The sequence below is a fragment of the Martes martes genome, assembly GCF_963455335.1.
Source record: "Martes martes genome assembly, chromosome: 8".
In the NCBI taxonomy this organism is placed as follows: domain Eukaryota; kingdom Metazoa; phylum Chordata; class Mammalia; order Carnivora; family Mustelidae; genus Martes; species Martes martes.
The window spans coordinates 20,261,183-20,276,039 of record NC_137895.1 but is presented as its reverse complement, the minus strand read 5'-3'; the positions used below and the strand labels follow the sequence as shown (position 1 = coordinate 20,276,039).

At 39.7% G+C, this 14,857-nt stretch overlaps 1 protein-coding gene across 1 annotated transcript in view; it reads right to left on the bottom strand.

Moving 5' to 3' along the window:
- Positions 1-11,718, bottom strand: part of SLC5A8 (solute carrier family 5 member 8) — a gene marked incomplete at its 5' end in the record, with an annotated part of 61,038 nt that extends 49,320 nt beyond the window's left edge. The window contains 3 exons of the mRNA XM_080812171.1: positions 4,535-4,586; positions 6,027-6,092; positions 11,368-11,718. Of these exons, the coding sequence (XP_080668297.1) occupies positions 4,535-4,586; positions 6,027-6,092; positions 11,368-11,718 (469 nt within the window). The remainder of the gene's footprint in view (positions 1-4,534; positions 4,587-6,026; positions 6,093-11,367) is intronic.
- Positions 11,719-14,857: the final 3,139 nt, after the last annotated feature.

The following is a 14,857-nucleotide window of genomic DNA, read 5'->3' as shown; positions in this document are numbered from 1 at the left end:
CAAAAAATCATCAATAGAAAGTGATATTATTTATGGGGCACCTATCTTTCTACCTACTTCTCTACTCTTGCCTAAAACTAGATACAAATCTCACAAAATGCCCCTAAACAAATGAAGTTTAAAATTTTACTTGGTAAGTTAAATGGAACTAGTTTCTGCCCTCAGAGAGCATACATGGATCCACCATTGCCTAAATTAAATACATGAGAAAGCATTTATATTGTAATAAAGCTAAGAAACAACTTGATTCTGTGAGATAGTTACCCAGACTGAATGGGGTCAGAGAGTATGTGTCTTCATAGTTCAAATAAACACACTACTCTACCAGTCCTTGAAAGACAAGTTGTGCATGTTACTAAGATGAGACCAAGAAAGAGAAAAGTCGTATAATTTGCTACCATTTATCTAAGTGGAGGGGCATATTATATTCTTTCTAAATGGAAGAATAACAACTTTGCCCATATATGTGATAATCTATATAAAATGAACCAATTCCTTGAAAGACACAATAGGCCAAAACACTCATGCAAGAAGAAATACACTATCTAAGTAGGCCTATAGCTGTTAAAGAAATTGAATCAATAATTAAAAACCTTCCAAAACAGAAAGCTCTAGGCCCAGATGGGTTGACTGGTAATTTCTACCAATTTAAGGAAGAAACTATACCAATTCTCTGCTATATCTTTCAGAGAATAGAAGCAGAGGGAATACTTCCTAACTCATTCTAAGAAGCCAGGATTGCTCTAATACCAAAACTAGATAAAGACATTACAAGACAACTACAAGCCAATATTTCTCATGAACACAGAAGCAAAAATCTTCAGCAAGTTGAAAATTAGCAAGTTGAATCCAAAAGAGTATAAAAAGAATTATATACCATGACTGAGAGAGATTTATCCCAGGTATGCAAGGCTGGTTCAAAATTTAAAAATCAATTAATGGAATCTATCATATTAACACACTAAAAAAGAAATATCACATGATCATATCAAAAGATGCAGAAAAAACATCTGACAAAAGGCAACATCCATTTATTATAAAAACTCAGTAAACTGGCTTATTTTAATGGAACAAGGTAACATTTGTTGTAAGATGTATGTAAACTAATGTTGACTGTGTGGTCTAAAGTGTTTAGCAATCAAGCAGATTCCTTAGTAAGGACCAAATTTTTTGTCACTAAAGTGTTCTGAGCTATATCTTGATGTTTAAAAGAGAAATATTGGTTAAAACAACTTTCACCTTCTAGGATCTATTTTTTAAATCTTCTATCCCCTATAGTTATCAACCACATGTACTGGGCACCTAGAAACTCGTATGTTAAACTGAGCCAACTTGATGGGAATAACTATCTAAATGGCATGTTTTCCAAAGAAGAGCATTGTTTAGCAAAATTACAAGCTCATTTAGGTGTGTTGTAAAGCTGCTCAAAAAAGTAACTCAGCAAGTTCTGTGAGTGGAAATGCAGTGTTCAAGTCACATTCTGCTTTAAAAGTTTTTAACAAATGCAAATGAACTTAAAAAAAGCAAAACGAGACAAAACAAAACCTTTACAAGAATGAACTTAGTAGTCTTAATTCATAATGGCCTAAAAGTGCCCAACGTTGTTGATGGATAAATAGACCGTAGAGATACAGATGATAAAATATTAGCAATAAACAGGAATGAACTCCTGAAACATGTAGCAACATGAATGAATCTCAGAAATATTTTGTTGAGCAAAATAAACCAGTTACAAAAGAGGCACTACATGATTCCATTTATATAAAATCTAAGAAAAGGGAAAACTAATTCATGGTGACAAAAAATCAGAAAGTGGCAGCTTGGGTTGGCAGGGGAATTTATTAGAAAGAAGCAAAGAAAATCTCCTAGGATTAACTGGTGAAAATAGTCTGTATCGAGTTGGGTGGTGGTCACATAACTATGTACAATTGTTAAAACTAGTTCAACTGTACACTTAATTTCTGTACATTTTATTTTGTACAAGTTGTATTTCAACAAAAAATGGTTTTTAATTTTAAGAAGCAAGAGGGGGGACACCTAGGTGGCTCAGTGGGTTAAAGCCTCTGCCTTCGGCTCAGGTCATGATCCCAGGGTCCTGGAATCGAGCCCCACATTGGGCTCTTTGCTCAGCGGGGAGCCTGCTTCCCCCCACCTCTCTCTCCGCCTGCGTTTCTGCCTACTTGTGATCTCTGTCTGTCAAATAAATAAATAAATAAATAATAAGAAAATAAGAAGCAAGAGGGGCGTCTGGATGGCTCAGTTAGTTAAGCATCTGACTCTTGACCTCAGCTCAGGTCTCGATCTCAGGCTTGTGATTTTAAGGCTTGCACTGGGCTCCATGCTAGGTGTGGAGCCTATTTAAAAAGAAAGAGGTTTTAAAAGCGAGAAAGAGAAATTTATCGAATCAACTAATTGCAACTGCGTAAACTTATTTGAGTCCTGATTCTAACAAACACTGAAAAAAAAAATCAAGGAAAGCTGAACATTGACTTCATATTGATATGTTTTAATAATGTTAATATTTTATTTATTTATTTTTTCAAGATTATTTATTTGTCAGAGAGAGAGAATACAAGCAGTGGGAACAGCAGGCAGAGGGAGAATCAGGCTCCCTGCTAAGCTGGGAGCCCAATACAGGATTCAATCCCAGGACTATTAGGATCATGACCTGAGCCGAAGGCAGACACTTAATCAACTGAACCACACAGGCATCCCAAAAATAATGTTAATATTTTAGATAGGAATACGGTATAATTGTGTGTACAAAACACATCCTGGTATGAACTTCCAGTTATAAAATACCTAAGTCACAGAGATGTAAGGTACATGACTATAATTAATAATCCTGTATTACATACTTGAAAGTTGCCAAGAGAGTACATATTAAAAGCTCTCATCACAAGAAAAAGAGCTTTTGTAACTTTGTATGGAGACAGATGTTAACTAGACATTGTGGTAGTCATTTTTCAACATATACATATCTTAAATCATTATAATATAATACAATGTTATAAGTCAATTAGACCCCCGTGAAAAAATTAGCACATCATTATTTTTAAAAGATACTGAATTCAGATGAAATGATGAAATACTTCAGATTTACAGCAAAATACTCTAGTGAGGGAAACCGAGTGAACTGAACCAAGAGTTGATAATTTTTACTGTAAAGTGTACATTAGAGTTCAATATACTATTTTCCTTTTTCTAGCATATATTTATTTAAAGTTTTCTATATGTATTTTTTAAAAGGTAAAATGAAAACTATTGGACCTAGAGAGTGTTAAGATTCATTTCAGTTAAACAAGTTTCTATAGCACATATGTTGCATACCAAGTACTGTATTTATCTTTGGTCACAGTAATATATGCAATTGATATTCAAGTGGTCAAAATTCAGCAGCTTCGTGGGTCCTAATTCCTAGGGAATAGTCCAATAAACTGATAAGATCAGAGTCCTTGATTTCTTCATAGATGGAAGACAGTACTCTCTTACTGCCAGAACTGCACTTTAAAACCCTAAGGCCACATCTTTAATTATACTTACTGCCAATAGGTAACTTATGAAGCTTATAAGTTAGCTCTTTACCCATGAAATGACTCGATCATGGTGTTGGTAATATTGACTTGGAACATGCCTGGCATTCAGAATTCAAGAGCATGTTACATAATGGAATATTTTATAATGATACTGTTGTACTTTATAAACTTAGGTAATAATTATTATCTATCTGCCATGAAAGCAGGAAATTAGAGTGTGGGTTTAGCAGGGCTTTCCATTTTATATTAACTCCAGGAATTGCATCACATTTTCCCCATCAGAGTATACCTTTACATTTCATAAGGAAGCCTAAAAGATAAACTAACATCTGATTGATAAGAATCCAAAGGATATGGGGTTTTCCCAAAGCCTTTTAAGGATATGACTAACAGGCATCTTTGCCTCAGGAAACTATTCCAGTTCCATGGCTTTTATCCGCCCAAAACCAAAGAGTATAGGAGTATGTCAATCAGCACCATCTTCGTATATTTGTTTAAAAGGACACCATAACCACTTTCATTTTGTCACTAGGAGTGGGCTGATACTTCAAATCACACAGATCTCCTTCTCTTGCATTTTGGACAACAGTAGAAATGGAAATAAGGAAAGCTCTCTCCCTGCCACATTTTACGATGGAGCTGAGCTGAGTAACACAGAAGCCTCTTGACTCTGGGCTTCCACCAAGTAAGAAAGCGCAGCCATTCATGATTTAGAACATAGGGGGCGTTCATTCTGAAGGAGTGGAACATGGTGGGTTGGCACTTCAGAGACTCACTCCTCAGGGAAGTCTGCCCTTCTATTAATCATAGATCTTTTGGAGCTATCGATCCAGAAATGCAAAGAAGCTGCTAAACACTAAGCCCATCTCGCTCCCCTCAAGCTGATGCAGGTTACTGGGAACATCCCTCCAACTCCACAACTCCTCAAAGAGAGAATAAGTTCTATTAAAAATGACCCCCAAAATGTGAGGGACATAACTCGTAACTCTAAAATGTACCTTGATTCAAAGCCAGGGCAGGGGCATAAATAACAATTCCAGTATACAAAATCTACAAGAAAAAAGAAACAAATAAACTGTATGAATTATAAAATAGTCAATTTTTTCTATAACCTCAACAATGAATTAAAACAGTATTTTCAATATACTTAATAAAATATGTTTGTAACTTGAAAATGTTATTTAAGTGGAGTTGATTCTCCTGTTTGTGGTGTGGTCATAGTTTACAAAAATCTTATATGACCCATTTTGTTAAAATTATGCACTTTTCACATGGTGTTTAGTGCAGATAGTCACTGATCCATCTTCTCAAGCTTGAAATCAACTCTCCTCAATCTAAACAATTAGGAAGAAAAAACACAAGTTTAAAAGGAGATGGTTCCCCATTCACATGATTTCAAACTATTACTAATTACTGCATAATTAACTAGGAAAACAGTGAAAATTTTGTGAACTGGTTTTAAAAAGTTTTCATGCTTACTAATTAAACAAAAGTATATATTTACACTAAAAAATCCTGAAAGCCAACAAAAATCATATTCCCATCTTTTCTATATATTATTTTTCACTCATACGCCTAACAAATATTTATTAATCCAGTGTATGATAAATATGTCTTTCTTCTCAGAACATCATTTCCACTGCATTTGATCTTTCAAATATATCATATATATTCTATGTGATTTTTTTCTATAAAAATATATTATGGTTCTATGATTCTCTATGAGTCCATGTTTACTCTATAAAAACATATTATGAAAAAAGCCATATTACAGTATTTGAATGATTGATTATATTACATGGGTAGATCAACGGAAATAAGTCCTTCAAGTGGGAGATGCTAAAGCTTTCCTCTTTTTTGCAAGAAGGAACCAGACTTCCACAGTCATCATCCTGACCAAGTTGAAGATTTGAAAACAAGGCCATGGACCATATTCCTAACACCTGTTCCCCACTTTTCATTTCTGTAGGCATTTCTAAAAATTATACAAAGAGGGTCTGAACAGTTGGTAAATGCAAGCTACCAGCTTCAGTTCTTTGTCAGGATCTCTGCCAGACCCCAAAGGGCTCCTTTCTTTGACCAATAACCAATCTAAGTTATGCAATTTACAGAAACATAAAATGGAGTCAAGTTAAACAATTTACAAAGGCACTCTGTGACGCTGTTGCAAATGCTTGGAGGAGTGAATTACAAATAGGGATGAGAATGAAAAGTCCTTCCTGGACTTCCATGATCAAACCCATCCCTAAAGCTCTCAGCTGCCAAGAGGAAGATGGATATAAATGAAGAGACAATAATCATGACAAGCCTCCAGCAACTTGGATGAAGAATGGAAAGTAATGACAAGTGTTTTCCCTTTCTAGTTTACGCCTATTTTCAACACCTCTTTTTTATCTTTCATGTGTTTACCAAATAAGTTTAGCCCAGGTGCCTTGATTGAAAACATTTTAGACAACAGAAGGTAAAGCAAACTAAGGGAGAGTGACTTACTGTTTGAACAATGAAGAGGACTGTTCCACAGAGACGGACATATTTGTTAAATCGGAGCTCTAAATACTGTTTCCAAAAAAGGAAGAAATGGTTAATATGTGAAAACCTTATATACCTTTAAAAAAATGATCTGCTTAAGAAGTAAAGGGGTTAGAAATTCAAAACAACTTCAGTCATCAAAAAGAATGACATCTTGCCATTTGCAACAATCTGGATGGAACTAGAGGGTAAAGTGAAAGAAGTCAGTCAGAGAAAGACAAATACCACATGATTTCACCCATATGTGGAATTTAAGAAACAAAACAGATGAACATAGAGGAAGGGAAGAAAAAATAAAATAAGATAAAAACATAAAGGGAAGCAAACCGTTAAGAGACTTTTAACTATAGGAAACAAACTGAGGGTTGCTAGAAGGGAGGTTGATGGGGAGATAGGGTAACTGGATGATGGGCATTAAGGAGGGGACATGAAGTAATGGGCACTAGGTGTTATATGCAGCTGATGAATCACCAAATTCTACCTCTGTAATTAATAATACACTCACTATATGTTAACTAAATTGAATTTAAATTTAAAAAAATTTAAAGCAACTTCGTAAGTGATTTGTATTCTGTATTCCTATATTACTACTATTTTTATTTACATATACCAAAATTGGCTCTTGCTTTAAAGTACAGTTCATTGGACTTTCACACATACAGGATAGTTCCATCACCCTCAGAGAACTTTGTTATGTTGTTCCTTTACGGTCAAACTGTTCCCTAAACCCTAAACCTTGGAATCACTGATCTGTTCTCCATCCCTAGTTTTGGCTTTCCCAGAATCTCACCTAAGTGGATTATATTCTGCAACTTCAAAATGAGTGAAGTGCTCTTCTCCCCTTTCTCTTGGTATCTACTTCAGACATTTCCCTGATTCACTTGGGAATCAGCCCATTCCTACTGCAGGCAATTGTGATGGACTTGTCCATCAAGGTGTCCTGCCTCTTTTGACTGAGGGATGGTCACATGATCCAAGCTCAGCCAATCAGCTCCTCTCTCCAATGGGTATTTGGCTCTTGGAGGTATAATATAAAGACAGAAAATGATTGAAGCAGAAGCAGACTGATCTAACAGTGGCCTGAAGCGGCTTCACTGGCTTCTGTCCTTTTCACAACCTATTCATCCAGCTTTTCACTCTGTTCTATGGGCTACCCCTATATCTTCCCAAATAAATTATTTTTTACTTAAATTGGCCTAAGTCAGTTTCTGTTCAGAGCCAACAACCCTGCCAATTTTTCATACTCTCCTTGGTATCTGCTATATCTTGAAATATAGTCAGCTCATCTCCTATATTATATGTCATAATATAGAGTTAGAGTCATAGAATTTTAAAGCTGGAAAGAAGCTGGGGGTCTCAAACATTCTTTAACTTGAATACTATTACTCACATAGAGGGAATTTTAAAGCTGAAAACAGTCTTCATACCAGAAAAAAAGGAGGAAGGAAAAACTGACATTAAGTAATAGTCTGGAGAAATGACACCAGATATTTTTGTTCCATAGTCACAGGTAACAGTTATAGAGTACTTGCTATGTACACTGTCCTCCCAACAACTCCTTGAGGCCAGAACTACCTATTAGAGGGGAGGGCACCGGGGCTAAGAGATAACACCAGAGTTGTACCCTTATAGCTCTCAAAGCCACAATGCAAGTCTAGGACTATTTAATGCCTAAATCTGGACAGGGAACAACTATATTATTCCAAATAAGTAAGTAAGGAAACCGACCATAGCTTTGAGTAGGTGGCACTGACACATAGTAGGACCTTTCAAAACAACTGACAGGTAAAAAAATATGCAGCACATTATAGTTTTGGGGAGGAGTTCCAGCCCTCAACCCAGTCCTACTTGTGACTGCACAAGCTTGGGGCAGTCACTGGAGATCTTAGGCTGCTCTTCTTGAAATTGAGGATCACAGTATTAATTCTTTTCCCTCTTACTTTGCAGGAGTTTGGAGACTATTGAATGATATAAATGGATGGGGAAATAGTATAAACTGTTATTCAAAACTAAGACATTAAGAAGTTGGATCTAAATCCACAGATTAATATAATTCACAATTATAAACATACATACATATTCACAAATAAATATATATGAATAATAAAGACAAATATAATCAAAAATACATATTTTACACACACACACACACATATGTACACACACAGATACATACACATACACATATAATCTGGATAACTCAGATCCAATATACAGATTACATGGATCCAGAAAGATCCTGAAAAAGTGGGGAATGAAACTGGAGTCCTGCATTTTACTTCTTGTCTGTGGGTCTGGAATTGGCTAAACACCTATCAGGCCTATACTTTGAAGGCAGGGATAAATAGATAACAAAAATGCTTCTGAACAGCCAATTCTAGTAAAGAAATGTAAGCAGGAAGAGATTTCCCATTTGAGCTAGAATGCCAAGGTATCCCTCGATGCTGGACTTCTTCTTCTGTGTAGGTTCCATCTCTCAGCACAAAACATGCAAAAAATACTCACAAGAAAAGTATTTGCTATGGCCAACTGTCAGGGACAAAGCATGTTATCTAACCTCCCTGACTCCTACTGCTGGGCACCCGCAAGTCATGAACACCCCCAGCATGCCCAAACCCTTGGTGTTTGATTCTACTTCTCTTGTTCTCTCTGCATTCTTTTAAGCCCTGCCTGGGTGTATAACAGACTTACCAGAGCTTTCAGAAGCAGACAGTAGGCACCACTGCATAGTCCCAGGCATGTGTCTACTTTGCCTCATACTCTCTTATGTAGCTTAATTTTGTCTGTCAACATGGGGCTCTCATAGTACCCCCCTCATAAGGATTGTTTAGAGTATTGATTCAGATAATGTATGTGTATAAAACATGCAGCCCAGTGCCACACATGTATTAAACATTTGGTAAATGTTAACTTTTTGCCATTTTTGGCTGGAACCCTGCTAACAGCCTCCACCATGGGAAATGTGTGGGAAATCTGTTTCTGGTTGAGTTAATGTTGCTGCCCCTGAGGAGGCATGGGTCAGTGCTTACTAGAGGAGCATTCCTCTCTGGGGACTGAAGTCCTCTTGCCAGGTTCTTGAAACCCCTTCTGAGTTCTAGAGTTGGTTAACTACAGATCAGAGCCCATGGATGCAAAGTGCCTAAGGTCTCATCAGGTAACATACCCCAGTGGATCAGCCAGGTGTTCATATATTAAAATGTTAAAATATTCCTCATATCCACTAAGAAATATGTCATCTCATCTCTCTCTCAAAACCAAGTACTCCCTTCACCCCTGTCCATTTTCTCTTTCATATTTTTGAGGAAGACAAAAATGCAGATAAAGATTTCTCTATCATAAGAAAATAACCATGCACCTACCATGATGAGGCCTCAATACAGAAATCGACAGGAGGTGAAAGCATTGGCCTTAAAACTGGAGTTCCTGCATCACAGGGAATGTGAGCCCAGTGTCACCACTCTTCTAAATTTTTTTAAAGATTTTATTTATTTTTTTTAATTAAATTTTTTATTTATTTTCAGCGTAACAGTATTCATTGTTTTTTCACCACACCCAATGCTCCATGCAATCTGTGCCCTTTTATTTATTTTTTTGACAGAGAGAGAGTGAGAGCACATAAGCAGAGGGAACAGCAGAGGGAGAGGGAGAAGCAGGCTCCCCGCTGAGCAGGGAACCTGATGTGGGGCTCAATCCCAGGACCCTGGGTTCATGACCTAAGCCAAAGGCAGACACTTAACTGCTTAGCCAACTGAGCCACCCAGGCAGTCCCAGGCTTCTAAATTTTCAAAAGAAACTAGAATCTGGAATTTTATTTGACTTCTCAACATCAGAAATGCTAAATTAATTTTCTTTCAAAACACAATAAGGGTCAAAAAAAAAAAAAAAGAAAACAGTTTGGTCTGGGACAACCAGCTTTGTTACCTTTGAGCAAAACAGAGAAATTCTATCCTGCTCACTTCTGGGACGATGACTGAACTCTCCCAAACACAATGGCCAGTGAGTGGAAGGCATGCTGCCCCAGGGGTGCCTCGCCCTGGATGGCGTCACTATAGCCCAGGCGTTTGTCACCAGCACTTGTGCCATTAAGGCTCTGTAGCCGGCACCAGTTGAACCAGCCTCACTAGGAAACCACCTTTCCAGTAGCTCTGGATTAGAGCACTCAGTACCTAAACTCAAGCACTGAGGAATGAGTGTAATCACCCTTTGGATCATGACCTGTGAGAGAGGAAACTCTGCCCTGTTTATCCATGTTGCTCATGGGATAGTACCTGGGAAAAGGAGACCGGTGAGGGCACTGAACAGGCCCCTCCACACCCCAGAGCTTTTATGCCCCCCAAATCCCGCACTCCCATTCAACAGCTCTTTAAACTAAAATCAAACATTCCCCATCTTTGCAAAGCCCTTTCCTGCAGACAACTGAAGAACACCTATAACCAGCGGAGCTGGGCGCCAGGAAAGATCGTTTTCCTTAATCATCTTTCCAGATACAGAGGAGGTAGGCCTGTTTGATAACCTTGCAGCCAAGGCTTCCTAGTGACCCCAAAACAACCACCTCTGCCACTACCACCACAAATACTTATGGTCAGCGTTCATCCAGCACTCACCCTGCTCCAGACACTATTCTGAATGCTATACTTGAATCATCTCATTTAATCCTCCCAACAACTGGATAAGGTAGTTGGTATCGTTTTCATTTTTAAGATGAAAAAAAAAGGGGGGGCACAAAGGTTAAATAAATCACCCAAGTTTACCCAGCTAGTAAATGTAGAATCTGGTCTCAAATGCAGGTACTGAGACTACAGTTACAGCACCTTAACCACTGGGGAATCTGTCTCTCCAGGGAACATGTGTGTGCGGAGGCAAGGAGGGGAGAGGGAAAATTCTTCTCCAACTTTCCTGGAAAAGCTAATGGTGTCTGGGAACCTGGGACAAGGCTATTCCTTTCAAGGAGGAGGGGCTGAGACTTGAACACTTGCCCTCCCCAGGATAAAAAGTATTAAAATCTTTCCCCTTGACTCGGAATCAAAGATACTAAAAGCAGAAAGGGTCTTTGTGAGCACTAGTCCAAATCATCCCGTTTACTTTGGAAATTTCTCTTTTTCACTGAGCTCATGCAAGTAACCCCAAAGATTCTGTCGCCTTCACTGAACAACTCTCCCCAAGAGGGGACCTCAGGGGAGGTCATGGACCTGGACAGGGAGGGATTTCGACATGGTGCGGAGTCAGCCATCAGGAAAATCCCTCCAAGACCCTGAAAAGCCCTGCCCCTTTTTCTCCCCAGCGTCCCCTTCCCCCCTTTTACCTCGTAGGTGCTGGTAATTCCCAGTTTGTAGAACACCGGCAGGAAGACCTCCGCGCTGATGGCCACCACAAAGAAGTAAGTGATGGCAAAGATGCTGAATATGGCCCCAAAACGGTACACCTCCGTGGGGGTGCCCAGGACGGTGACTGCCGACATGAAGCTGGCGGTGAGGGACAGCGCCACCGGCACGGCAGTCATTCTGCGGCCGCCCATCAAGAAGTCCTTGGAGGTCTGCTGGCCACCCCCGGCGAAGGCGTAGTAGATGCCAATGGCAGCCGAGATGAGCAGCATCCCGGCGAACACCACGTAGTCCCACACCACGAAGGTGCCGATGCCCCGCGGCGGGTCCATGGTCGCTCGGTCGTGCGGCTGCCCAGGCCCTGCGTACAAACTGTGGCCCTGCGACGCGCTGCCGGTGCCCGCGCTTTACCTCTGCGGCCCGGCGCTCTCTACTTATTCCCCGCGCCGCCGCCGGCGCGGCGGGCGTGGCGCCCGCGGGGATTGGAGGCGTCTTCCAGGTATCCGTCCCCCAGCTGGCCGCGAGCGCCCGGAGAAGGTGGGAAGGCGCCGTCAGTGTCCTCTGCGCCCAGGGGAGCCAGCCCAGCTCCTCTAACTGGGACTTCGGGTGGGGAGGGGCACCTCCGCCACGCTAAACCCTCACCTGGTGCAGGGCTCGGGGTGGCCCGATCGCAGAGCGCTGCGGACACCTGGGAGAACTGGAGTCTTCAGCTGCGTTCCGCGGAGAACTGACAGGGGGTCTCTAGAGACCGCCTAAAGGTTAGCAACTGGCACCTGAGGGAACGCACCTTTTAAATAAGCTGGCGACCTATGGGGGGTGTGGATCGAAAGGTATTTGTCACGCCTGCACTTTTAGCTTTCCAGTTCAACAGTCCGGGTCCTCAGGAGAAGATACACCTAGAGTTATTAGATTGCCTTACTTGGTAAATTAATGGGCGATTCTGGTGACAGTGCCCAGTGAGTTGAGCTTCCAGTTCCTAGACAGGTAAGCATTTACAAAGGACAGGAAGAAATCTGTGCTATTGGTCCCTGCCTTTTCATTCAATAAACATTTCTGATCCCCGGTAGTCTCTCCTAAACATGACAGTTTCTATAGTATTAATAATACCTACTATTTAAGGAGACTTACTCTTTAATAATAATACCTTAAAAATAATACCTACTATTTAAGAAGTTCTATGTGACACAGAACATGCTTGGCACCTTATACATTAACTAGTGTAATTTCAATTACCCTTGAGGTAGGAATAATCTCCATTTTTCAAATGAGGGAACTGGCATAGGAAGATGAAAACACTTGCCCAAGGAAATGGTGGCGGTTAAGGTTTTGATCTCAGAATTTGTTCTTCAAATCATAATACTATATTTTGTAGAGTTCATGTAGATAGATGTTAAAAGTAGATATAAATATGTACATTTAAGTGAAGACACTTGAAAGCATATGGAAAACAAGATCATGTCCAGTATCAGTCCTCAGGACATATTTTAAGAGGCTTGCCTTGAAATATTACAAACAATACATGAGTCAGACTTGTAAAGCAATGTGACTCCAGGTTTTTCCTGTAAAATAGACCCTCCAGTCAAAAGTACCCTGGCATAGGTCTATTTCAGGCCACCTTGTTCATTGTCATATATCTGCATAATTTACCAGGTGATTCTTGGTAAACAATCCACAGAATGCGTTTAGCCCAACCCACTATGTGAAGGAAGAAAGCTATTTCAGGTTTTATGTTTTGTGAGCTGGCATTATTTGTATAACATTTTCAAAGGGAACTAAAGAAGGAAATAGAAGCTAAATCCAAGCAATGCAATCATTTAAACAAATATGTGGTGTGGAATTATGTCCCGACTGTGTAAAATTTGCTGTCTTTGCACTTATGACTCTCTTGGACCAAGACAGCATTTTCTTCTGTTCTTACTGCCTGGCACTCAAACTCACCAGGAAACATCATCTCCTAATCCCACCTGCTTTACAACCAGCTATACTCTTTCACCTACCTTAGTCCTCTTAGTATGTTTATACACATTTGTTGGCCTTCCTGGTGGTATAGTAGTGCAGTTGTTTTGATCAAGGCTCTTAATGTAGGAGTATTTTATGGATTCCATGAGTCCAAAAGCAGGAACTAGAAAGCCATTCTACATATTGCTTCATTTTTTTCCCCCGTTTCTCCAGACGTGTTCTCTGCCATTGCCACAGGTGCATGGTCAAAAATGCCCTTAATTCAGTGGAATGCAGAGACCAATTAGCGTCTTTGACTTCGAATTCTAAATCCCTGGGAGAAGAAATCCTTCTGGGGTAGCTTTGGTCATCTAATCCAATCATCCCTGGCCAGAAGGGCAGGGTTCTCATTGCGGGCTGCACAGATTCACCCTGACAGTAGGGAAAGGGGAATAGTTCTCCACATAGGAGGGTGGTAATGTCTGCAAAGTGTCTCCTCTATTAAATGTCCGTGTCATTTTATTATCTCCTGTGGGTAAAAGATAAGCTCCTTGGGAAAAGGGACTGTGCTTGCCTATGTGTGTAAACCCCCAGAACCTAGTTTGTTGCCTAAAAAATATGCTAAACCTACTGTATTGATCCTACTTTACAATGCTTATTGGCATCCAGAATTTCCCCCTAAACTTCTAAAAGTGAAATTTGGAAATCTGATAGTGATCCTATTGAATCCTGAATCTAGATTACTCACATGCTTACCTATGTTTTTGAGAGGAAAAGTCAAGGAAAGTGTACTACCAACATAATTCTCTGCTGTCTGCCTATTCTTTACCTTGGAATCACAACCACAGTTACTAGAGAATATCCTTCTGAATTGGCAAAGGAAGATAAGAGCACCCGAGCCTTCCTCTACAGAGTACTTTCTTAACATCCTTCCGCCTAGGAACATTGAGTTAAGTTGGAAATTTCAGGTTAGTACAATGGCAAATGTCATCACATGGCTCGAGTTGGGAAAGATGTCTATGAATCAGTACCTAGCATCTATACCCCCACACACATATCTTCTTTTGTTTCTTTCTTATCTGGGTCCCACTCTAACCAACTCAGCGTCATCAATGCTGAGTTGTAGTACTAGGTACTTTTATTAAGTAATGGGAACAATCAACCTAATAGATTTAGTAGGAGAAGTTTTATCTAATGTCCTGGTGTGCTTCCTGCTAAATAATAAGGGCTGTGAAACGCATCATATTTCTCCTTCTAGCAAAACTGCCATAGCAGCTCAATAAGGCCAACTTCTCTACTATCATAGCCCAGACCCTTAGCTTGGTTTTCTGGCACAGATATTTCCCTCCTTTTGCTACTTAATTTTTGTTGTCTTCACCAAGTCTCAACATTCCCTGCATATGTATCTTTTATTGCACGTCATCTCACATCTTCTTTTGGATACAGAAAGTTATACACAAAGAAGGAAAACCAAAATATATTCCTTGTGCATACCACAGTACCTCCTAAATCACCACTAACATGGCATCAAAG